Raw genomic sequence first — 25868 nt, 5'->3', positions numbered from 1 at the left:
GATGCCTCACTGAAGCCCGGAGAGAGAACGGCCACTGCTGTCGTCTCATCCGTGCAGGGGCTGCTCCGCTGTGGGAGGGAATCACGCAGGTCAGACAAAACTTCCCTTTAGTGAACGCACACTGCCGATTCCTGAGCACACGCTGGGCCATCTCTGTCCCCGCTGGTGGAAACTATCCTGAGTGCCAGAAAAAAATCCTTTCCTCCCCCTAATGCTTGAGCTGGCAGTCAGAGCAGCTGCTAACACGGGTTTTGTTCCAGTTCAAGAGACACAGAGTAACAGATGGGGAAAAAGGAGACACGGCTACATTTATGCACCACCCTGCAAGGCTGGGCTGCTGGAAGCACAGTGAGCAAGTGCTGCTCCAGCGCACAGCCTGTTTTGTGAGGCTAAGCCCAAGCACAAGGTACCTGAGAGTGACGTCCCACTGCTACTGCAGTCACAGGACTTGGGGCACCTGGTGAGAGCAGCACTGACACACTCAGAAGAGCCCAACCTCAACCTGACACCAGAAACCTCCTTTTTGCCTGTGAATGAAGCACAAGTTCAGAAAGTTCCCTCTGCAGCTGTCACAGACAGGAATGTGCTTGTGTTCTCCATCAAAGGCCAGGAGACCAGGAACTCCACGCTGGACACGTTTCTGCTTTTATTTAAAAAAAAATCCAGAATGGATCCAGTAACAGTTTTATTATCAAGGAAATTGTTTTACCATAAGCAGAGAACAGACACAGGATGGAGCAGAAGGCTTAGACAAGCAAAGTATTGAACTTCCACGCTGCCTCTTTTGTAAGAAATAACATTACAGCAGAGTTTGAAGTAGCCCCTTTCCTTCAGAAGAAGGGTACCAGCCTAGCTCAGGGCTTAATGGTCTCCAGCAATGTCCCCAGCCTTGCCCCTATTGCTCCCAGCCCCTCAGAGCCACAAAGAGGAGCCATGCAGGCTGTATTCTCCTCCCCATGCCCGGACAGCTTCCATCTCCACCCTCCAATTTCATGACATGGTTTCCAAGCTTGGATCTCGGATTTACTACACCATTGTGTCAAGTATTAAATGATCAGCCAGTCCCCAGGTGCTCAGGGAACACGCCAGGGCCAAGCTCCTAACTTTGCCTGGCATGAATTAACTTTCATCAAGTGACAATTTATCTAGCAGACACATCACTAAATTTATACATTGAAGAATTTTATATATAGAATACTGCAAAAACACAGTAAGTCTGAATTCTGCCCCTTGCTGCTCAGGAAGGTCCCTTCTCTCCCAAGCATCAAGAAAATCGACCTCTTCATCATTCTCTCATCAAGGCAAGACAGAGACTCATTGCTTCTCCTCCTTCTGATCTCCTGGACTTCCAGAGCCCTCTCGCTCCGAGGCCATCTGTGAACAAAGAGGTTTATTACTTCTGGTAACAACAAACTGCTTCTCCTGGCCATTTTTCCCTGGCTGACTGCTCACTTCAGCTCCTGCCTGGAGAACCCTCCCTTGAGTGCAAGGAGCAATGTCCACTGGGAAGGCAAACCCTCACCTCTGCCTGAGCTCTGAGAGGGAGAAAACAATCATCCCATTATTCCTTCCCCCAGGGGATGTAACAGGCTGACACTGCAGCACTAAAGGTTTGGTCTGACATCAGGAAAGCAGCTGTCCCCAGTAAGGACAGCTCAGCACCAAGGTCACCTGGGCACTGTGCCCCTGCCATGCTGGGACACCCTGCACAGGCAAGCACAGCCTGGCCAGGTGCCAGGGGGCAGGAGGGCCTTCCACTGGGAAGGGGGTGGAGAAGAAAATCCCAATGGCCTTTACTGCAGCTTTAGGCAGACTGAACAGGAATCGTGTTTTACAATCACCCTGAAGAAAGTTCAGGAGTTCATTTACTCCTTCAGGCAGCCCATGCACTGAGGAGAAAGCCCTCTCCTTAACTCTTCTGGATGCTCCTTACTAGGAGCTTCCCCCTTTCCATGGAACGCAGCAGTTACGGAACACCCAGCCTGGAAACATGGTCACGATTTCAAGCCTTCAACTCTCCCTGACATTGCACAGCTGCCCCTTCAGCCAGTGTCACTCAGAGGGAGCTGCACAGAGGCTCAGCACCACCTCCCACCCAAGAATTTGGTGTCTGGACTCACCCCGTCCCACCTGAGGGCTCTGAACGTGAACTGGCCGTGCACCTACCTTCTTGTATGCCATCTCAAAGAGTTTCAGGGAAGCCTGCTGCAGGCTGGTTGCTGCCTGCCTGATGTTCTCTCCCGTTTCACTATCTTTACGAGCCAGAAGTTCTCTCATTTTAGCAATTTCTTCCTTTAATTTGTTGCACTGCAAAAAAAGACAAAGGTGAAATGCTGCACTTGGCTCATCACTCATCTCCATCCTGTCATTCCACCACCTGCTGGCCCCCTTTCCGTGCCAGAAGCCTCTCAGAGAGTGTGCAGGGCCTAGGACTGTGCCCAGTTCCCAGTGGGCACCTGTCCACTTCACCAACCGTGTCCCAGTTGGCATTAAAGGGGCCCTGTTTGCTGTCTGGGCAGAGGTGCCAAGAACAGAACTCTGCAGGGCCTGACCACTGGCCAAGGCCATGCTTTGTGCCTGGCACAGCTATGCCAGGGCAGTGGACAGCAAGCTGGTTTCCATGGAAATTGAAGCCCTGCTGGGGAACTGGTGAGCAGGGCTGCTCCTGCCCTGGTCAGTCCAGTGCTGCCCAGGGAGCAGGAGCTCAGAGCAAACCAGCAGAGTGGGCTCAGCCTGGACCAGAGCCATCTGTCAGTCCCTGCACAGGCTGGCACTGCCTCCTTCCCTGGCAGGCTGCTGGAGAGGGCTCCTGGGCACGGCTGTGCCAGCAGGGCTCACAGACATGGGCACAGCTCTGCAGCATACCATGGGACGGGGACACAGAGTGACAGCCACCATCAGCACCAGGCAGCACAGGCTGTCCCCACCTCCCCAGGGAAGTCACAGGGAACAGTCCCTGCAGGCAACAGGGATTTAGGCTCTGTGTTCCTGTCAGAGGAAACTCTCTCACATAATTCCAAACAAAGAGCCAGCTATTATCATGGAATTACAAAATAGCTTGGGTGGGAAGGGACCTTAAAGATCATCTCATTCCACCCCCCTGCCATGGTCACTCAACCAAGTTGTTCCAAGCCCCAGTGTCCAGCCTGGCCTTGGGCACGGCCAGGGATCCAGGGGCAGCCACAGCTGCTCTGGGCAGTCTGTGCCAGGGCCTGCCCACCCTCACAGGAAAGGATTCCTTCCCAATATCCCACCCATTCCTACCCTCTGGCAGTCTAAAACCACTGCCCCTTGTCCTGTTCCCATCTGGGGCAGAGAAACAGCCTTTAACTGACCAGAGGCTGCTACCAACAAACTGTAGTTGTGCTCCCTCAGACACCTCAGAGCCCCCAGGAGCCCTGAAGTTCTGCTTCCCAGAGTTGTTAAATTGGTAATTGGGTACACTCTTCTAAACTTGACTTTTGAAACTCACAATGCACCACCTCAGAGTGGTGTGAAAAGCACTCTTAGATATTAAATACCCATTTCATTTCTGAGACCAAAAAACTGGAGTTAAGTGGGGGCTGCTTTTTGTTGCCCCCAGGTTCCTGGGTGCTGGGCATGCACTGCCAGGAGAGCACAGCAGCTCTGCCTCTGTCCCTGTGCTAACAAGGGCAGGCACTGTCCACAACCTCCAGCCTTGGAGCAAACCCCGCTCTGAGGAGCCAGCCACAGCACAGTCCTTATCACCACAGGCAAGGCCACGCCAAGGCCACAGCTCTGTCAGAAACCTCTCATCAGGAGCTTCCCAGGCGCTCAGAGCCTCAATGACACCGACTCAGCACTCTGCAATAGATTATGTGCCAGCACCCAAACCCTGTTCCCCTAAGGATGTCTGTCCATCCTCCCCTCAGCCACACTCACCCCTCCCAAGGAGTGCCACAGCCAGAGGTGCAGGGCTGTGCCAACTTCACCCAGCACAGAAACATGGCCAGAGCTGGAGCCACTGGCCAGAGCCAGCTGGGAGTTGAGTGGGAATGTGAGCAACAGTTTCGTGAGGAATTTCATGTGCTGTAGCACTTCAGGATCAGGAACCACCTACCTCATCTGCTGGCAGCTGATCCTTGAACTCTTCCATCTTGGACTCAGTGTCATGGATGATGCCCTCGGCCATGTTCACGGCCTCCACGCGTTCCTGGGGGAGAGAGCTCATCAGGGCTGCTGCCCACACCACTGGTGACAAGTGGTGACATGTCATGCCCCAAACTGCCAAGCTCCACACAAGTTCCCACGCAGGGTCCTTCTTAATGGCACCAGGGCAAGAAGAAATGCAAGCAAACCATTTCTAGGTGCACTGTGGCCTCACAGGGCCCCAAGGGGAGTCTGTGCCAGCCAGCCCTCAGGCTTTCACTCACAGTCACTACACGTGACCAATGCATTGCTGGCACATGGGAAAAGACACCTCAGGGGCAGCACAGCACACTCTGCTCCATGGGAAAGCAGCAGAGCTTTTGAAGAACATCCTGAAGCTTTTTCAGCAACAGGGGCACTAGAGACAACTTAAAGGCTGGGTACTTTTACTCATGGTCCCTTATGACAAAAACTCCCACTTATGCATTCCTGATGCTTTTATGGCAGTAAAACCAGGAGCAGAAAAGTGTAACAAGGCAATTTTTGAATACTACAGTTATACAAGTGAACACCTCGCTCTGTGAGCTCACTGGACAGGGGCGAGTCCCACTTCAGGATTACAAGAGAGAGGAACTTATTCAGCAATTTAAGAGACAAAGTAAGGCAGCAGAACAATTGTCAGTGCAGCCTCTTTAGATGCCAGACATCCCCCTCCACTCCACAGCAATGCTGAGGTTGTTCAAACAGTGGGACTTTCAGAGCAAGGTCTTTGAAGGTTCCCCAGCTAACCTACAAACGCCCATCAGCCACTGCTCTGTGGCTTTAGAGGTTCTGAAGCCAGGCAGTGCTGCTTCCTGGGGATTTATTCCATGCCTTCTCCCCTTCAGTCCTCTTCTGATCCCTTCCCTAATGGGGGCAAGATTTATAGCACTGCCTGGACACCTGAGACAGGCTCCTGCAGGCTGAAGGACACAAAGTGGATCAATTCCATGTGCCAGTTTCAGCAATCACTAAACACATGCTGGTGCCACATCCCAGAGTCAGCCTGCGCTGTGTCTGCTTAAAAATCAATGCTTTATACTTAGTTGCATAATTCACTATTACTACCCTCATTAAATCAATTAGTTTCAACCATTAATCTTGTGTGTATCACAAGTTCAGTCATTCCTCCATGGCAAGTGCCAGTCTTTACTCACAAGGCGAGTGAGGATTTCCATCACCTCCTTCTGGCCTCACCTGCACAGAGGCCAGCACTGCTCACATGGACACAGCATTCCAGGTGCCAAATGCACAGCCAAGGAGGACAGTGGAGAGCAGGGATGACAGAAACCCTCACCAGAGCTGCAAAGCTGTTTGCCATGAGCAACAGGCAGGTGGGTTTGCTCACTGCTGCCTCCACATCCCAGGAATTCCTCAGGGAGCAGTAAAGTGCAGTCACACAGGGCAAGGTATCCAACCTCAACACCCAAATGCCTCTGCAAACGCCTTCATGCAACCCTGGAGTGTCCACTGAGTGTAGGGAAAGGAGCAGAGGCTTGGCAAGAGCTCACAGAGCAGAGCCCTGGGCCCCCAGGGGTGGGCACAGCTCGGAGCAGAGGGGGGAAAGCAGCAGGTCCTCTGCTCCTGAAGGCCCCGTGACCCCGTTACCTTTCTCCGCCTGTCCTCCTCCGCGTATTTCTCTGCATTCTTCACCATGTTCTCAATTTCATCCTTGCTGAGGCCACCAGAGGACTGGATAACAACTGCAGCAGAGAAGAACAGGAATAAAGGATCTGCTCTCACCTTTGAGGAGAGGATTACTCCCCAGCCTAACAGCAGCAGCCTCGCTCAAAGACTCTGCTCCCAGGGAGGTCCCATGGGCAAGACAAAGACTGTGACTCCCTAAAGAGCCACTGATGCTGCTGGCAAGGTAAAAGCCTCATCTCCTGGATCTGCAACTCCCCAGCTCTGCCACACACTCCCTGCCTGCTGGTCTGCAAGTCACTCTGGCCAGTCCTCACTTAATCCTCTTGGAAAGAGAGGGTGTGAAGCCCTCAAACCAAAGGAGCATCCATCCCAGATGAGAACCACAAAACTAAAAAAGAAAAAATCAAAACTAAAACTCCTCAAACAAACAAACCAACCCTCAAGCAAAACCCAACAAAAAAAAAAAATCCAAAGAGAAGGAATTGTTTAATGGTTTCACTAAAGATTACTTTTCCCTGGTGGAAAAAGCACAGGCTTGGTGGCAGGGCAAGACAACATTTCCCACACAGCTCCTAACACTGCCCTTAATAAGGAACAGAGCATGATTCTATGAGCAGGCTCTTACACATCCCCTCCTTGGTCTTTTCCCTCTATTATGTCAAAAATCATAGCCCAGATTCAGGCTTTACTGCAGGAATTAGTCACATTTCATTGAAAGAGGACCAATATGTAAGATATCTCAATGCCCATAAAAGTGCACGCTACAATCACCATTTAAAGGAACTTTTCTAAGGAATATTTGTCAATGGTACAGAACCCTGAACAAAGACACACACAGATGTGTCCTTTGGATACAGATGTGGGATGAGCAATTCAGCTTTGTAATTAGGACCACATCTACCTACAGGCAGGCAGCTAAAAGTCATTCTGGTTGCCTGTCACCAGGAGCCTTTTACTCAGCAGTAGAAGGCTGCCACACGTGCAAGATCTCCAAGGAAATCCAAGTAAAAGCAGGGTGGGTTTGGTGCCAACCTGCTGCCAAAAAGCCAAGCAGTGTGATTAAAAGCAGCACACACCCTCCAGTTGTGCACAGTTAATATTTCTGCTAACTGGAGCATTTCACTGCTCAGGGGTTCTCTCCAAGAAAGATCTGAAGGGCACTACAGAGGCTTCCAGTTATAATGGAGAAGAGAGTTTTATTTTCTATCAGGGGAATCCTGAATCCACCACAGAGCTTTAGAAACTGTCAACTGTGTCATTAATTACCCCAGTACATGGGGCCCAACATTTCACTGTACCGCAGAGCAGAATACACTGGCAACTTGAATTCCCTGAGCCTCCTGTCAGCTGGAGACACTTCCAGCTTGAACAGAAGAAAATGGACAAGGTGGTTACAGGTAAAACCTGCTGCTTCAAAATATCCCAATCTCCAGACCTTTTTAATGGAATATAACAAACAGGGTCTTGGCACAGGGCTGGTCTGCTCAGCTGTACATGACACATCCTGGAGTCAGAGATCCTCCTGCTTTGATTCTGCCTTAAAAGCTGGCACCTTCATGCAGCCAGGCTCAAAGACAGCAATCCCTGCGTGTTCCCGAAGAAACATCACTCCCACACAGCTCAAGGAGAGCTCATTCCCAAACTCCAACTTCTGTCCCCTCAGGGTAATACAGGGCACATGGGACTGCCCCAAACACCTTGGTGAGAGAGCACAGCCCACCAACACCAGGGAGCCCTCAGTGAGCCACCCTGTGTGCCCAACACCTGGGCACTGGGACACAGCTGATCCAGGCAGGAAACCCAGGAAACAGCTGCACTCTGCTCACATGTTGCTCTATTTATTCCAGATGGCAACACCAAGGCAGGACTGTCACAAAGGGCAAAACCACTTGTCATGTGGTGAAACCCTGCTAGTAAGGGCTGCCTAGACACTGGCATAGGCAGGTGCTTCATCTCTGCCTAACGTGCAAGGAGAGCATCCACTGGCAGCAGATTACTGGAGAGGGCAGAGGCTGTGTGCTTACAGAAGCTTCACTGCTCTACAACAAACCCACAGTTCAGCTCTCACTTACCCCTTTGCCCACTCTCCTTTCCAGGGGAGAGACAGGCTCAGATGACTTCAGCTGCATCTGTGCTGCACTGGCAACACACTGAAGAGTGGCAATGACCCAAGCATGGAGCCACATGCTCCATCCCCACCCTGGGCTGTGGGACACCACCCAGGCAGCCCTGGAGCACACTCCATTCCCCTGGGGTCAGTGTCACCCCCGCTCAGTCGCTGCCATGCCCAGAGCACTCACTCTGCTGCTCCCGCCCGGTGCCCTTGTCCTTGGCTGACACGTGCACGATGCCGTTGGCGTCGATGTCGAAGGTGACCTCGATCTGGGGCACTCCCCGTGGCGCCGGAGGGATCCCGACCTGAGCAAGGACAAGGGTTGGCCGTCAGCTCCCACAGGGACAGAGCTCAGGGGACAAGGGCTGGGCACATCACCCTGGGGAGCTGATCCTGAGTGAACCAACAACCAACCCTCAGAGCTGAGGCCTCTAAGTACCTGTTGGCACCATGCTGTGCACTGGTATCTGGTTTCTGCCCAGAAAAGTGCACAGGAACCACGAGAGAGAACTGCCAGGGGTGGTTCCAAGGTGGTAAAGGCTCTGCTTTATTGCTACACAAGCCCATCTTCCCTAGATGTGGCAGGATGCTCTGTTTCCTCAGTTCTGGACATAGATTTCACTGGCCACCTCTGGGGAACCATTTTAAGACAGTGAGAGGCAGCCCAGCTTCCTTCAAAAGTACAGAAGGGCAAAGCCCTTCCTTTCTGCAGGGTTCTTCCTAGGAAGTTCACACAAACTTGGACAGGTTAGCAGTGCAAAACTTTGCCAGCACTGACCAAACCCATTTTGCTGAGAGAGCTGGTTGGGCAGCCCCCCTCTGGCTCCTAGCAATCCTAGAACACATCTATTCCCCAAGGAGCAGAGCATGGGCTCAGTTCACAAAGCCTCCACACGATTCTTCAGAATGATGTGCTGACAGTTTAACATCATGGCACACACACTGCAATCCCACAAACACACACCCTGGAGTACCTCAGCTTACACTGGCTCTGCTCCCAGGGCCTCACTAGGCTGAAATGGGCTTCCCTGGGGACTGCAGGTATGCTGGAGCTGCTCCAGGTCCCATCTTTGCTACACCAGAGGAGAGGCCAGCATTCAGATTATCTCCTGGTACTGGTACTGCACAGGCTTTTTTATAGCCAGAGAGCCCTTCCTGGTGACCAGGCCCTAAAGCAGCAACAGCCCCAGTGCTACATGGGAGTGCTCAGAAACTCTGAGCTCCATCTTCAATGCCAGTTGGTCCTCAGCCACAGAAAGGCTGTCCCAGGGCCAGGCTGTGCCTCTAGAGGCTGCTTTTGTACTAGAAAGGGGTCAAATGCCTTCTGTTAGATGACTCCCCCTCAACACTGCCTTCAGGGGGCAGCTGAAATGGAGAAGGCTCTGAACATCTCCCAGAAGGTCAAATCTAAGGTCAGGAATAGAGAATCCAATGTACCAATGTGAACTGGCCGAGCAGTTTGTTGTCACTGGCCATCTCTCTCTCTCCCTGGCACACTTTGATCTCCACTTGAGTTTGCCCATCAGCAGCTGTAGAAAATACCTATGGAAAAGGAACAGGAAGTTACTGTATAGCCAATTAGAACACAAACATCTGCAGCTACAAGCTGACTGAACAAGGAATAAAAGGAAGTGCTTGGAAGGGAAAAATCTTGAAATGCTTGTTCCCATTTTCCTCTGACAAAACTCCAGGGCACCAAGGCTAGCAAGAGCCAAGTCAATGTTTTCTTGTCCTGTATGCATCCGGGGACAAAAAAACTGGCCATCCATGGCAGAAGCAGGTTCCAGAGCAGCCACCACACTCCAGAAAATTTCCCCTGAAGCAGCAGGCTCCAGCCCACACCCCAGGCAGCGCAGGTGTTATCAGAGAGAGCACACAGCAGCAGGCCCAGACAGAGCCAAGGGAAGGAAGGGATCACACCCAAGGCACGAGGACACTACAATGCAGAGAAAAGATAACCCCATCCCAGGCACTCAGCCAAGCAAGGGCTCTCCCATGGGCGTGGTGCTCAGTCCCAGAAGGGCTCCACACAATCCTTCTTCAGAATGATGTGTTGACAATTGACATCATGGCACACACCCCGTAACAACCCTCACTAGGCCACAAACTTCCTGGCATGTCTTGTCATTGTTAACTCAAGTGCCCTCCCTCCTGGGGCACAGCGATAATCAGAGACACTCAGTGGCTGACATGAAGCCTGATTTCTCCACTGCTTCTCTTGTCAAATGAAGAGGCAAAACCATCGACTGGGATGCTCTGAGTGGCCTTTCCCGAGCTGTCTGACAGCACCAGCAAAGTCCCACCCATCCAGAGTCAACTCTTACCTGGCTCTTCTTGGTGGGGATGGTGGTATTCCTGTTGATGAGCTTTGTGAAGACACCTCCCAGGGTCTCAATGCCCAGGGACAGGGGAGTTACATCCAGCAGCAGCACATCTGTCACATCACCAGCCAACACCCCACCTTGGATAGCAGCTCCAATGGCCACAGCCTCGTCAGGGTTGACTGCTTTGCTCGGAGCACGGCCAAACAATTCCTGCACAGTCTGCTGCACCTGAGTGGAGACACAGCACAGCTCATCCACGGGGGAACCACCACGGCCACAACAGCCTTGGTCAGCTCTATGTCCCTATGCTGCTGCTGCCATGGAAGCCTGAGACAAACACTGGCCTCAGCTCTGTGCCTGCTCCCTCAGTGCCCACCCTCCTGCACAGCACTGAATGCCCTCATTCCAGCCCAGGAAGCCCCTTCTCCAGAGGCTCTGTGTGACAGCTGCAAGGCAGCCCCTTCACACAGCAGTGCCTTCACACAGCCCAGCCACATTCCAAGTGGATCCTTCCAGGCTTATCTGGGAGTCAAGGACTGCTCCCTGGAACTGTGCAAGCCAACACTGAGCAGGACACAACTGCCAAGGACAGCACAGCTGTGGAGGGGAACAGGGAAGGTAAAAAGTCCAGCAGCACAGTGCATGTGCTTTGTGTGCAGTAAAGGGGAAAAAAAAAAGGGAATTGAATAAAGAACAGTATTTTCCAACTCTTTACTTCGTGGGCTGTTTCAGCAGAGATGTGTTTTGTCAACACTCTGAGCTCTGCTGTCAGCTCTGCCCATTCCCCAGGACTGTGTTCATGATCCCAACAGATTTCCTGCTGAAGCATCCAGACAGGAATGCACTGAGGGTCTGCCCCAGAGCACAGCTCAGAACTGCCCTCCTCTGCCCTACAAGGGAAGGCTGTGGGGCTGGGCCTCCTCTCCCAGGACAGGTGTTGGACACACCAGCCCAGGTGAGAGGGATGTACCTGGAAAATTGCTGGAAGCCAACACCCAACTCTACGCTGCAGCCAGGAGTCACCTGCTGACAGTGCTCGTTACAGAGGAGACTCTATGTGTAAACGTGTAATTAAATGCAAGTCCTTCCCTCTGGAGGTGTATTTTACAGTACAAAACAATACTTGTAACCACCCACGGTCCAGCTCCCAGAGTACTGGCCATGGGACAGCTCCAGAGAAGCCACATTCCCTCCTAGCAGGGGGAAGAGAGCACAACAAGGTGCTCAAGAGAAGGCTTGGCTGTGTACAACATGCTGGCACCAATTTCAGAGGCAGAGCAGTAACTACAGGCACTCAGGAAAGCATTCTGTCAGCCCAAAGCTACACATGGCTAGGGGTTAAGAGGGGAAGAATGAGAAAAAATAAAAAAAAAAATCAATATTTAAGTTCTGTCTTCCACCCCTGAAGGATACATAATGTTTCAGGAAAAGCTTTTGTATTTGTCATCACTTTATACATAGAGAATCACACCGTTTTTCCTTTATCCAGCTGGAACAACAAGGACTTTGGGAACATACAGCAGAGTTACTTCACGTGAGCTTTGGCCAGAACAAGAGCTTCTGTTTATCTTGCTGCTCTGGCTCCCCTGCCTGGGTGACCTTCTGCTCATACCAGTATCACCTCCAGCCACCAGGCTCATTAATGCAGGGAGGAAAAACCCTCCCACCAAACCCCAAATCAACCCGAAGCAGGACCATGTACATACCTACTGTCCTAGAGAGGACCTGCAAATCACAAAGCAACAACTAGTCCAAGCCTGAGTGATCTCTCTGAAGTGAGATTTTGGTGCTCTCTGCAGGAAGGGCCAGGCTGTACCCTTGGAGGGAGCAGTGAACATCCCTGTTCAGCTCTGGGATGGAAGAGCAGCAACAGAGCATGGCCAGAACAGGAGCAGTAAATCACCTGCAGACAGCACTTATCTGCACATCTGTGCATGTCAATACAGCAGGCTTTAAAGCTACCTGCTGAGCTTATCTCCACAGAACTAAGGGCCAGGCTTTAGATAAGGAGTGTCTGCAAGAGCCAGGTAAATGGGCCCACCAACAGCAGCCTCCAACAGGTAGCTCTGACTACACACAACCAGCAGGTACCAGAGGGGCTCTGCTTGTGCAGGTTCTTCATAGCTGGAAGTGCTGGAAATCCCTTGGAAGGCAGAGATTGCTGAGAAGTGGCTGTCACTGAAATGTACCTTTACCACACTGAGTCCACAGCAAGAGGAAATGCCCTGTACTTGTCAGCAATGCTGCTCGTGTCCAGTGCACCCCAGGACGTCAGGCTGCAGCTGGACTTTCACCTCCCAGCACTTCCCCTTTTCTCTGTACAGCACAACTCAGCTCCAGCCCCCAGGGCCCAGCTGGGCTAAGCACACAGAACAAGAGCTCCTGGGCAGTGCTCCCACGGGACCCTCAACACCGAGTCTGCCCTGAGCACTCCCAGCTCCTCTGTCCTGATCCCCCAAACAGCAAGCACAGGGCAGCTGTGCCAGCCCTGCCTAACAGGCCCTGTGCTCATACCTTTGGCATTCTGGTCATGCCACCGACAAGGATGACTTCCCCAATGTCACTCTTGCTGACTTCAGCATCCTGCATGGCTTTCTGGCAGGGGGCCACAGTCCTCTTGATCAGGTCAGCCACAATGCCCTCGAACTGCGCGCGACTCAGCTTCATGTTCAAGTGCTTTGGGCCGGAGGCGTCCATGGTCAGGTAGGGCAGGTTGATGTCAGTCTGCGGCACGGAAACAGGCTCAGGAAAAACCAGGAATGGCTTTACATCAGCCTACAGGTTCTGTTTGGCCTGTATTGAGGTGTCTACGTGGCTGCTCACCATCCAGCCCAGTTTAAGTGGCAGCAGGCACACTTTTATGTTTGACATTTCAGAAATAAGACAATTCTTGTGTTCCACACCTCATGGTTACAATTGTTAAACCCCAATTTTAATACTGTGTTACTTCAAGGTCTTTCACTGTTGAGCAAAACAATTTGTCACAGCAAGGAGGTAAGAGCAGAAACACTGGAAGTGACAGCCTTAATGTTGTTCCTTCAGCACAACACAGAAGAAAGCCCATCTGCAGAGTTCCAAAGATTCTGCCAACTGACGGGCACACCACACCAGGTAAACTCTTTGAAGGCATTTCCTTCCCTCCTGGCTGTTTGCTAAATGCCCATAGCTCATGCTCAACAGCCACTCTGTTAACACAAAGTTAATTAGAGCAAGGAGCCACAATCCCAAATTTTAATGGCTGTTTGCCACACACTGGATTTTTAAAGCAAATCTTATACTGAAATCATCTGATTCAAGTGCTGAGTCATGCTGACATCAAAAGACACTACAATCCAAAGCAATTAAAACATTAGTGCTTTAAACCCTGGAGATTAAGTTACACAAGAATTAAAGCCATGCTGCTGACTAGAGGTGGGCACTCACTTTATACACAACGTGGTCAAAAGTATTAGGGGAAAACAGGACCAAAAGCAGGTTGTTTTCACTTAACTGCTAAAGAGTTAAAGAATTCAGTCTTTCCTGGTATGAACACACTGCATTTGCCAGCTCTTGAGCTCATAAAACAGAGCTTGCTATGTCTCTGGCAGAACTATGCAGCCATTGTGACCGCCCTCAGCTCCTCGCTATGAGCTCCCCACTGGCCAGCAAAAAGACCACCATCAGATAAAATTAAAGATGCTTATTCAGAAGCTAGAACTTGGCAGACTCCCCATTTCAATTACTATATAATTGACCTTAATTTTACTTAGCCAAGACTATTACACTCCCAACTTTCTGCTTTTCCAGTTCCTTATTCAGTAATGAATTCATAAGAGACACACTTGACTGCATTAATATACAAAGCTGATGGAAAAAAGGAGGGAGGGTGGCTGCTGCCCATTGTCCAGTCAACTTATCTATAGGCAAGTAAGTCAAGATTCTGTATAGGAACTACTACACAAATTAGCTGTTTCAGTGGAATAAGCAGCACCAGGGTTTTGGAACTGCTTGCAAAGAGCTGTAAGTGGTTCCAGTAACCCAGCAGCACTGGCTTAATTCCCTGATGCCCATCACAGTTCTGAAGTACAGAACAGGTTGGGAAGGTCACATTCCCTGCAAGATCAGAAGGTGTGGTGCCAGAAAAAGAGCAAAACCCAGCACCCAACAACTCAGCTTCCAGCAGCTCTCTGTGGTGTGAAAGCCCACCCTGCTGACTGACCTCCTGTGCCAGTGATGCCACTGGGTTACACAGAAGAAAGAACAGATCAGAGAGCTTAGTAAACAAAGCCAGTGCAGAACTCCGTGTCTCCTAGTGTTGTAGTGGATGCTCTGGATCCAGGCACGTACCTGCACAGATGATGAAAGCTCACACTTGGCTTTCTCTGATGCTTCTCTCACCCTCTGAAGGGCCATGTTGTCTTTTGTCAGGTCAACCCCCGTCTGAGCGACAAAAACAGGGTTAACAGACTCTCAGCACCTGCTCAGGAGTCATATCCCTGCAGTTCACAACGCAGAGCTCTTGACTGAAAAGCTATTTCTAGAGCAGACTGCCATGTGCACTGTGCTGCTCTCTCTCTGCTGGCAGGGATAGCCAGCATTTCCAACCTGCCAGCCCTCTCTGCTCTTCAAGTGATCATACAGTGAATTACAGACTGAACCTTGCAAAGGCTGCTGCAGCACAGAGTAAGACAGGACTGAATTAGCAAAGGAGTTGGAATTACATGGCAGCTTCCTTCCAGCAACACGTTTCCATCTGTCCTGTGACATTCAACTGTGCCACACATGTTTACTTTAAAAGTAAGCAGACTGTGTATAGGACAGTCCTGCCACACCAGAGAGAAAGAAGGCAGAAGTTCTGCTATTCTGTGTCTTCAGGAAAGCAATATTCCACTTCAAGAAAAGAAGTGAAAGCCAGGCTACAGAGTGTCTAATCCCCTTAAATTCCAGCAGTGCCAGAGGTGACAAGCCCAAAGAATTTAAGAGAATGCTCATTCTTCTAAAGAAGTGAGGTTGAAAAGCAGCGTAATACAGGATTGTGCTCTCAAGAGACACCTTACCTCTCTCTTGAACTCTTTCACAATATACTGTAGCAAAGCCTGGTCAAAGTCTTCTCCACCCAAGAAAGTGTCACCATTGGTGGACTTAACCTCAAAGACTCCCTTCTGGATTTCCAACACAGATATATCAAAAGTGCCACCACCCAGGTCGTAGACTGCGATGCTGCAGGGAGAGAAGCAGGACAATGTTACTTTCTCAACAAAGGGGAGTGGCTCAGAACTCCCTCCCTTGAAGAGATGACATGCAGAAGAACACACACTGGTGCCCACACAAGTTCAAAGCCTCTCTAAAGACAGCAGTGAACAATCACATTTTGTGAACACTCATGTCCATACCCCCTGAGCACTCAGAGTCCATGGCAGGGTCCCTGGAAACGTGCTGCACAAAGCCTGACCTTGCCCATTTTTTCAGAGAGGGCAACTCCTGCCTCTCCAAAATCAGACATTGTCACATTCAATGACAAGAGCAGGCATACCAGAACTATTATGAAATGGGTTTTTTTTCCAAAATGTTTTAAATGTAATGAGGGACCAGCATTATCACTATCACAGAAATACAGAATGCCTTGCAAAAGCCTGTGCTTCTGTAACCACCCCCGACAGCAACTGAGGACTGAATGCAGGCAGGGGAGCTGCAAGCTATGGACAGCTGGCACAGCTCAGCACAGCTCCCGTGCTGCCATCAGCACCTCTAGTGACAGCCTGTCACCCAGATGTCCTCAGCCACACCCACCACTGCCACCAGCAGGTAAGGAAATGAAACTGACACTCAGGATGGATAATTAAGTTGTAGCAGCAAGTTATGAACTCTCTTTAACAAGGCTGGTTGGCACAGAACAGAGGTGACATTACAGAGCTCTCACTAAAAGCTGAGTCCACCTTGGCAGAACTCCAAGCAGTGCTCTAAAAACCCAGCAAGCAGAGGAGGCAAATCCCAGCAGGTTTATTTCAGAGGGTTGGTGTTATGCACTTACACTTTGTCTTCAGACTTGTCCAGCCCATAGGCAAGTGCAGCTGCCGTGGGCTCATTAATCACCCTCAAGACGTTCAAACCAGCAATCTGCCCAGCGTCTTTGGTAGCCTGAGGAGGAAAGGGGAGAGTGCTGACTGCTGAGAGAAACTGAATGCAATTTATGAGCCTCAACATCTCCCAGCTTGATGAGTACCTGTCTCTGAGAATCGTTGAAGTAAGCAGGGACTGTGATCACAGCGTTCTTTGCTGCATGTCCCAGATAATTTTCTGGAAGAAAAAGGAGACAAAAGAGAAGTTATCGTTGTAAGAACACCAAGTTTTCACTCACAGAAGGGGTGGGAAGGGACCTGAGTGGATGCCACTGTAATGAATTATCTGAGAGCTTGTCTTTTTATTGCGTGACACTGAAGCTGTACTCCATTTTCCTGCATGTGATGCACTTAAAAGTTACTCATTTTCATCCTATTTATAGAATCTGCTGTTGCTAACACTTAGACAGCACAAGCAATGTACACATACCAGCTTTATAAGTGTTTGAGACAGAAAGTCAGAAAAATATCTATCACACCCTATTTTAAGGTCTCAAAACAGGGAAGTCACCAAATGCACACTGAGACCTGCTAAAAAATACAAATGTGCACGATGCAGTGTGGCTGCACAGACAAGACTCATGGCTGTGCAGCAGCCCTGCACAGAGCTTACACACTGCACTGCTCTCTGCAAAGCCACTGCTGAAACCATGCAGCACCCAGGCCAAAAGAGAACACCCTCCAGGAAGCAGATCCCTGCTGAAGGCAGATCAGTCAGTCAGATCTATCACCTTCACATGCTCACACACCACATACTTGTATTTTACTGCTGGTGGAGCTCTAGTAAGTGCCCAGAACCTAATACAGAAAATTCAATAATTGATGAAGCTTCAGTCCTGTCCTCCTCACACTCACAAGACACAGTGTTTAACAAGTGAGGGTGCAAAAGGCACTACTGACTGCTCCCTCTCTGTACTACACTTAGCTCTCCCAGAAACCACTTAAGGAATTGAGAAAGAGAGGAACATTTCTCCAGCCCAATAGGTATTTTCCCCTAGAGCAGACTTAAAGTCACCACTGGCTAATTAGCTGTTAGGGCCCAACAATGTGGTCCCTTGAACACTCCCTCTCTCCCTATGTGCCACATATCCAGCAGCTGAGCAGGAACAAAGCCACTGCAAGCCTGTCTGCCCCAGCCTGTGCTCAGCAGCAGCCAGAGAGGCACAAGGACTGCAGCTTCCAAGGAAATGGAGCTCCCCCTTCTGAGAGAGTGCGAATTCAATCAGAGTCAACTCAGTCAGCAACCAATTCTGCTATGAGTATCTTTTAAGTAAAGCACTGATATTTTGCCAAAGATCCAAGATTGAGGCAGGCACTCATCTTCTTTGAGGCTTCCTAGGAGCCCACCCCATTCCCTTCCCCCATCTGCAGCCCAGCTCTATGAGGGTTTGGTATCAAGAAAGCTCTGTTCTGGCTGCAGCACTTCCATGTACAAAGCACAGAGACAGCAAAGAGCAAGCTGCACCAACCTGCAGTCTCCTTCATCTTCATGAGGACAAAGGCACCGATCTGGCTGGGAGAATAGAGCTTCCCATGAGCCTCCACCCAGGCATCCCCATTGGAGGCACGGACAATCTTAAACGGTACGTTCTTACTGAAAACAAAACATTAAAACTCACACTCAGTTTGAGCAGCAGCACAAACCCTGCACCATGAGTATCAGCAGGTGAACATGTGTAGCTCTAAACAAAGAACACTGATCTCGCCAGCAGAGCCCCAATTACAGATTGCTGGTGCCAACATTTATACAACACAAATAATGAACACATACCAACTTTACAGGTGTTTGAGACAGGTCAGAAAACACCTTCTTAAGTCTCAAAGAAAGAGAATTAAGTCAACAAATGCACAGACAGGACTCATGCCTATGCACCAGCCCTGCAGGGAGCTTACACACTGCATTGTTCTCTGCTGCCTTAATCAGACACCTCATTTAATCACAGGCCTGAGGTGTGATCACACAGCTCTGATTGCAAGCACCCTAAAGAATTAGACAAGTCTGCACTGCAAGCACCAGCAAGCCTTTTTTTCTTCTTCTTCTCTGGAAGCATTAATGTGATCAGCAATGAGTGCAGCTAAACACAGCCTGGCCCTCACACAGAAGCACGGCAACCTCAAGAGCAGAGGGCACAACTTCCCCCAGAGCAGGGCTGTGTCTGGAAGCAGACCAGGTGGTGTTGCTGCCCTGGTGCTGGCAGTGGCACTGTCCCCTCACTCACATATCCTTCTTCACTTCGGAGTCGTCGAAGCGGCGGCCGATGAGGCGCTTGGTGGCGTAGAAGGTGTTGTGGGGGTTGGTGACCGCCTGGCGCTTGGCTGGCATCCCCACCAGGCGCTCGCCCTCGGCTGTGAACGCCACCACTGACGGCGTGGTCCGGGCACCCTCCGAGTTCTCCAGCACCTGGGCACAAAGGCAGGTGGGACATCCACACACTCACCTCTGGGACGCGCAGGGGACACCCAAGGGTAAGCTCCTGTCTTACTCACTTTCGCTTGCTTCCCCTCCATAACGGCCACGCAGGAGTTGGTGGTACCCAGGTCGATCCCAATAACGGCACCTTTGATTGCTTCTGAGCTGGACAGCACATCAGGGGACAGGAAAATTACCATTAAAGGAAAATAACTAATGGCAAAAAAATGTCCAGTCCCAAAGACAGGACAAAGTGATTTTCCACTCAATGTTGAAGCAAAACCAGGCTGTACCCTGACCTAAGGTGTTCTCTGACTCTTACACTGGAATTTAAGCTTGTGCCTCAGTTCTGAGCCAGATGACTTACAGCTAAACCCTTGCTTGATAAAATAAGCATATAAAATATTATTCTTCCCCAGAATATCTTTACTTCATATGCATATTTCTATCTTCTCAAAAACCCTTAAGAGTTTGGCATAAAAAAGTCATAACCTTGTCCCTACAGACAGAAACTGTTTTGGGTTACTTTTGATCACAGAACCCCAGACTGGTTTAGGTTGGAAGGGACCTTAAAGCTCATCCCCTGCCACCCTCTGCCATGGGCAGGGACACCTTCCACTGTCCCAGGCTGCTCCAAGCCCTGTCCAACCTGGCCTTGGACACTTCCAGAGATCCAGGGGCAGCCACAGCTGTTCTGGGCAACCCTGTGTTCAAACTTATTTGAAAACATTCACCTGGAGTGAAAAATAAACAAATACAATTTATTCATGTTACCACTGCTTAGCATGGGGAGAAGAATCCACAGTGATAAATTACTTGGTCCCTGCAGGGTGCTCTGGGCCAGACCCAAAGCAAACCATCTTCCTGATCCTCAAGAGCAACAGGTGAATTTAGTCCTGAAAAATGGGAGTGGTTCTCACACAAGACAAATCTGAACCCCTTCCTCCTCTGTGGGAAGAGTGCATTACCCCTCCTGAGGCTCAGAGAGCCCCTGAACCATAGCTTTGCTTACAGACAAAGGCACAATCTGGGATGGAGAAGGCATTCTGCAGCTGAGCAGGACTGTTTATTTCCAGGAATGTCACCCTCTCTGTGCACAAGCTGCCAGGGGCTCTAACTCCAGTTCCAATAACAAAGCAGTGAGCTTGGAACATTCAGCTGTACCAGAAAGACCCAGATTTCCCAACACAAACAGATTTCCCAGGCCATGGCCTGAATCAGCATCAGCCACAAACATCTGAGTAAGTCACACAACCAACTCCCTTCTCCCATTATCCTGCAACAACGAAAATGAGTGATTCAAATGCATGTTTGAAATGAACTTTATCTGCAGGGGAATGGATCCGGACATCATCCATATCAGGTCAGTGTAAAATAATTTGTCCCAACAGTGTTTGGGTTACTTTTGGGCTGGTTTTAATCAAACAAATCTCAGCAATCCACGTTTTGTGGGCACTGCTGGTGGGGGGAGCAGCAGGGAACACCAATTCTCAAAGCTCCCCTGGACAGAAACAAGATATTAAGAAACAACCTTAGAGAAATTACGGGAGGAGGCTCCAGTTTAACTCTGCTGTTTTGGCTCTGTTACCCAATCCCTGGCTCCAATAACCAGTTCTGGTATCAGAAAGAGAGTAAATATAAACATCAACAGCCAAACAGGACCACCCCAAGGAGCACTTACGCATATTTCCTGCTGGATGCTGCTCTGAGAACATTTTGGCTGAGGCCATTCCAAAATGTCTGTAAAACAGAGACATTCAAATGAGAATTTAGTTTAAAACATCAAGATATCTTCAATGCTTTCAGAGACAGACAATGTCTGAAGCAACACTGTCCTACTACAGCGTACCTTCTTTAAACACTTAACTGCAAAGGAATGAATAACTTGAGCAAGACTCAGGCTGACAAAAACAGCCCCCCCAATTACTGCATTAATTTATCTGCCACAACCCTGATTTCTATGACCAGAACTGAGGTATTTCCCTCATACAGAATAATCTGCGAGCATGTTACCAGGCAAAATACATCTCAGTAAGTCAACACTGAACCTTCAGCATTTCAGGAGCAGCAGCAGATAAACATTAACCCCATTTCTCAGAGCTTTGCGCCTGGTCAGCAACAAAAGCCCCACGGCATCTCTTGAGGAAGCTGCAGCTGAGATTTTGCTTCACAACTCCAGCTACGCCCCAGCTTGGCCGCCCCTCTGCACGAGTAAAGCAGCATACTGGAGAGCTCGGGAAGCATTAGCCCTCTTTCTAATTAAGAGCGAACTTCTGAAAAAAATACCTTAATGCAAAAGGAACCGAGCTATGTACTACCTTGCTGAAATGTAAAGACATAAGGCCCAGGCACAGTGCATGGGCGGCTCAGGCTGCGATAGAGCAGAGGCAGCAGGGCCAGCACAGCGCGGGGGGATTTGCGGTCCCCGCTTGTCCCTAAATCGCCTCCACGTGCCCTCCGCAGCCCGATCCCCACTGTCACTGTCACACGCACGGTGAGGAACCGAGCGACCTTACTACAAACCTCCTTAACGCAAACCAGACTCAAACACGTAAAACAGGCTCCTCTACACCCCCCAGGACCGCATCGCCCGGCAAAAACATGAGCTTGCTCATAATAAAATCAGAGGAGCCGGGGCCCGAGCCCGGACTCGTCCGTAGGCAGCGCCCTTCGCCGCTCTCCCAGCCCAGCTCTGTGTCCCGGAGCGCTCGGGCCCTCACGGCCCGCACTGTCCCCCCGGCTCTGTATCCCGGAGCGCTCGGGCCCTCACGGCCCGCACTGTCGCCCCGGCTCTGTGTCCCGGAGCGCTCGGGCCCTCACGGCCCGCACTGTCCCCCCGGCTCCGTGTCCCGGAGCGCTCGGGCCCTCACGGCCCGCACTGTCCCCCCGACCCCTCACAGCGCTGACCTGCGCGGGGCGCGCGGGCGGCGCGGGCGCGGCGCGCGGCAGCAGTAGGGGCAGGCGGCTCGCGCTCAGCATGGCGGCGACGGAGGACGGGACGCGCGGGGCCGCGGCTCTTCTGGAAACCTCCACCCACGTGGGCCGCGGGGGGGCCGAGACGCGCCGCAGGACCCCCGCCGGGGGCTGACTCCGATAATGCCTGATCCCACCGCTCGCTTTCGTCGCGCCGCTCGGACTCCGGCACGGGAAGCGCGGCTGCACGGTGGCTTCCCGACACGGATACACAGCTCGGTGTACAGGCTGGCGCGTGCCGGGGCAGGACACGGGCAAAGAAGAGGAGCGGTGCACACCGGCGCGGCTGTGACAGCCCGGGTCCTGTGGCGGCCGCGCACTCAAGGTCGGACAGGATAAAGCGCACGGCGATTGCAGCGCCCTTGCGTCAGGCCCCGTGCTGCGCATGCGCAGCTCGCGCAGGTCGCCGCATGCGCCGGCGGCCCGGGGCCGTACCGCACCGCCCTTCGCACGCATGCGTGATTCACCGCCGAGCCCCTGAGCGCAACGGGGCCGGGATCCCGCAGCGTCCTGAGGGCAGGAACGGAACCCTGCAGGGCACCGCTCCTCAACCTTGTGAGCCGCCGCCCTGCCGCCCCGCGAGCACCAGAAACGGCTGTGCGACCGGCTGCACCTGGGAAAAATACCTGTGAGGGATGAAACTGATACTTCCTCTGCCCCAGAGTAGAAACAGGACTTGAAATCAAATCAGGTCGTTCACAATTCCACAGCATTCCCAGCCTGAACCCAAACCCAGCACCGAGGCAGTTCCTGGGAAGAAAGGAGCCCTCTCCCAGTCAAATCCAGAACAGCAGGAACACTTTGACAGCTCTTTGGGGCAATCCTAATTTTTTAACCCCTATCCCAGAAGGGCTCTCCTATGATTCTAGTCACCAGCCCGAGGCCCGAGGGTCATCTCGGATGAGCCTACTGGAGAGCACGGGAACTCCTGGGGACGGCCTGTGCCACCGAGCGCGGGCTGGCCTGGCTGGCTGAGGCACAGCGCCCTGGGAGCCCTGGGGTGGACACTGGTGGCTGCAGGACACCGGTGGCTCACAATGTGTCTGTGGCTCCAGCTGGGCTCTCATTTCTGCTTCCCAGCTTTCCTTGGCCATGTCAAGAGAAGTGGTTATGCCTAGCCTTAAATAGGCATATCCATTTAAGAGAGGTTCCAAATGAAGATATTCAACCTGTTGGGTAGAAAATGAAATTTGGGATAAGAAGATTAGAGTATATAAAGTATCCAAAGAGACTAAAAGGAAAAAGAGGAATTTGAAAAGAAGTGGAACCCACTGGACTGTCTCCTACACCCTCCTTCTCCTGTGCTCCCAGCAGCCCGTCATCCTACTCCTCCATTACCTCTTCCTATCCAACCCATACCCCTCCTAGAGCTGAACATCACTTGCTGGGCTGGGAGAAGGATGTGCCTGTGCCCCTGAGCCGTCCTTCTTAGGACATTTCTTCAGGAAGGTCGCAGCACCCTTACCACCACCCCGCCACAGCACTTTGTGGCCATTTCATGTGAACATATGTATGTATTGGAATCTTTGAAATTGCTAAAATGGTAACGAGACACTGTATGATTTGTCAAAGGAAAAATAGAAAAGTGATGAGAAAAACACCGCTGGGGGGAAGGGAGCTAGCTTGGAGGGCCTTCCAAAATGTTGAGGTAGATTTTACTGAACTTCCCCCAGTACAAAAGTTTAAGTATTTACTAGTGGTAATAGATCATTTAACCCATTGGGTCGAAGCGTTTCCAACTACAAGGGCTATGGCAGAAGTAGTTAGTAAGACTCTACTTGAGCAAATAATACTGAGGTATGGAATTGTGAATACTATTGATTCAGATAGGGGGCCACACTTTACAGCTAAAGTTCCACATCAGGTGGCTAAAGCATTGGAAATCATGTGGAAGCTCCACACCCTGTGGGGACCCCAAAGCTCTGGGAGAGTAGAAAGAATGACCAAACTCTAAAAGAAACATTCACAAAATTACTAAAAGAAACTAAGATGAGCTGGTTAAAGTGTCTCCCATTAGCATTAATGAGGATAAGAACAAAACCGAGAGCTGACGTTGCCATTTCCCCCTACGAAAGAATGTTTGGATTACCATTCCTAACCACCCCTGACTGCTCTGCTACCCCTGGTCAGTGACTGGGCAGGGAGTGGCCACTCAGTGGCACAGTTTGGGGGGAGAAAGGGAGCTAGCCTGACAGAGCTTTCTCCCACAGACCGGACGCTGCATCACTTTCAGACACTGGAAGGCACTGGGAGGTCTCCCCACAGCCTTTTCTTCTCCATGCTGAGCAGATCTGACTCTCTCAACCTGTCTGCACAGGAGAGTTGCTCCCATTAGCAACCTGGTGGCCTCCTCTGGACTTGCTGCAATGCTTCTGTGTCCTGATGTTGGGGACACCAGCACTCTAACCCCTGCTCCAGGTGTGGCCCTGCCCGAACAGGTTCATCCCACAGGGTCAGGACCCATGTGGGGCCAGTCAGTCCCAGCTGCTGTGACTGGGCAGGATTAGTGCTCCAGCAGGATCACCAGAGTGTTCCCCACGGCTCACGACAGCCTGACCTCATCCCTCGGCCATCTCCGCCGGTGTAAAGCCGAGTCCTGCATGGGCCACCTCCATTCTGGCCGGAGGGTGCCCGTGCCAGCCTCTCCACTCGCCAGGCAGGGGCAGCAGCCGGCCGTGCTAGCGCTGCTCGCAGCCTGCTCGAGTCACAGCCGGCAGAGTGACAGCTTCACTGCCGGCACTGGCAGCTCCCAGCTCTTGGCAAAGCGGTGATGGCAGCGCAGACACGCTGGGAAAGCGGCTCCGGGAGCTCTGCAGCTCTTCCCCTCCGAGGGAGCAGGGCCGCTGTGCCCTCAGAGCCCCTGGCTGTGACGGGAGCAGCTCGTGCAGCGGCCCACGGAGCAACAGGCAAATGTTTCAGCAGTCTAGAGAGGGGCTAAAAAGAGGAGTAAAAGGAAATTGTGCTGTGAAGGTCACCAAATCCCCCTGTGACTGCTTCAAAGTGAGATGTGACCTGCAGTGGCCCTGGGCACAGCATGTTGGGGTCTGGTGACCTGGGGTGTCAGTGCATGAAGCGTGTCTATGTTCCAGGTCTCTCTGAGCCCCCAGCAAAAGCCAGTGCACACCTTCAGCCTGCACTCCTCAAGTGCAACAAGTTCTCCTGCTCTTTGGGCTTCAGGCTGCCCTCAGGTGTTGCTTTCAGCTGCCCCACTTGCAGTGTCCTGTGCCCCTGCACTCTGCCCCTCCTCCCACACACTCTGATCCCTCAGGAGGGGTCTGCCTTGTGTCCCCTCCGCTCCCAAACTGAGCTCCACAGCCCACAGTGCTGGCAAAGCACCCAGCCATAGCCCTTGGTGGTGGGCTCACAGCCTCAGCAGCCCTGCAAGAGCCCCAAAGCTGCTGCTCACTGCCTTCAGGTGAGCCAGAGCTCTGCAGTGGGCAGGATCAGCTCCTGAGCCTGCACTTCCCTGCCCTTGGGCCTTCCTGGGGAAAGGGGAAATCTGGCAGGAGGAGACTGCAGGCCAAGGCCATGTGATCCCTCTTGGACAATCCACAGCGAGGACCAGGCAGCCCCTGCCTGCAGCATGGCATGGGCACGGGGACATGGGCACGGCCACAGCAACCCAAGGAATTTCCTCCCCATGAGCTGCTGCCAGACACAAGGCTGCTTTGAAGCACTGGAGAGGCTGCTCTTGCAGCAGGGCAGCCCTGGGCAAAGGCAGAGCTCCACAGGGATGTCCCATCCCTGCTCCCACAGGGATCACCATCAGAGCATTTGTAGGAGCACAGCAGGGCTGTAAGTCCATTGCTACAAAGCCTCCAACCACTGGGGTGCATTTGTCAGTCCTGCAGGCATCTCTCTCAGAAGGATGTCACTAGAAATTACTAAAATGGAAGGAGTTATCCCCAGTTTTTCATGTAAGCAGAACGTCAGAGGCATCTGGCAGTGCCAAGGCCGGCCAGGGCTGCTGCCAGTGTTTCAAGGCCTGTGGGGGGGACTCCACAGTAACTCCTCCACCTTCCTAGTTCCCCATAGGCAGGGATTTGAGAGCAGCTTCTGTTTTCTGGCCCTACATGCACTGAAGTTATCCTGAGTGATGCTGGCCTGGCTTCAGGTGACCGGGTGTGAAAAGGCTCATTGAGGCAGCTGCCAAA

General features: G+C 51.7%; 1 protein-coding gene and 2 non-coding genes across 3 annotated transcripts; all 3 read right to left on the bottom strand.

Moving 5' to 3' along the window:
- Nucleotides 1-672: 672 nt before the first annotated feature.
- On the bottom strand, nt 673-22131 carry HSPA9 (heat shock protein family A (Hsp70) member 9). The gene is made up of 17 exons (XM_059859842.1): nt 21649-22131; nt 20423-20481; nt 18819-18906; nt 18551-18732; nt 17801-17925; nt 16436-16509; nt 16244-16350; nt 15270-15432; nt 14560-14652; nt 12748-12957; nt 10234-10461; nt 9347-9451; nt 8097-8214; nt 5758-5852; nt 4082-4174; nt 2167-2307; nt 673-1374 (listed from the first exon to the last, which is right to left on the bottom strand). Exons 1-17 carry the CDS (start codon nt 22099-22101, stop codon nt 1315-1317), a joined length of 2394 nt encoding a protein of 797 aa, XP_059715825.1. The 5' UTR covers nt 22102-22131; the 3' UTR covers nt 673-1314.
- On the bottom strand, nt 8778-8846 carry LOC132334495 (small nucleolar RNA SNORD63). Its single transcript, XR_009488424.1, has one exon. It is a non-coding gene; the product is annotated as a small nucleolar RNA SNORD63 (small nucleolar RNA).
- On the bottom strand, nt 9913-9984 carry LOC132334493 (small nucleolar RNA SNORD63). The gene has a single exon (XR_009488423.1). It is a non-coding gene; the product is annotated as a small nucleolar RNA SNORD63 (small nucleolar RNA).
- Nucleotides 22132-25868: the final 3737 nt, after the last annotated feature.

The sequence above is a fragment of the Haemorhous mexicanus genome, chromosome 15 (genome assembly GCF_027477595.1).
Source record: "Haemorhous mexicanus isolate bHaeMex1 chromosome 15, bHaeMex1.pri, whole genome shotgun sequence".
Classification (NCBI taxonomy): Eukaryota; Metazoa; Chordata; class Aves; order Passeriformes; family Fringillidae; genus Haemorhous; species Haemorhous mexicanus.
The sequence above is the reverse complement of the archived record's forward strand: the minus strand, read 5'-3'. Positions and strand labels throughout refer to the sequence as shown.

Excerpts from the sequence above, each read along its gene's own strand:
- HSPA9 (XM_059859842.1), bottom strand. The coding sequence starts at position 22,101 with ATGCGCAGCACGGGGCCTGACGCAAGGGCGCTGCAATCGCCGTGCGCT. Across the intron at positions 9,452-10,233 it reads TCCCCACCAAGAAGAGCCAG|GTATTTTCTACAGCTGCTGA; the intron begins GTAAGAGTTGAC and ends CCTTTTCCATAG. Across the intron at positions 1,375-2,166 it reads TTGAGATGGCATACAAGAAG|ATGGCCTCGGAGCGAGAGGG; the intron begins GTAGGTGCACGG and ends CTTTGTTCACAG.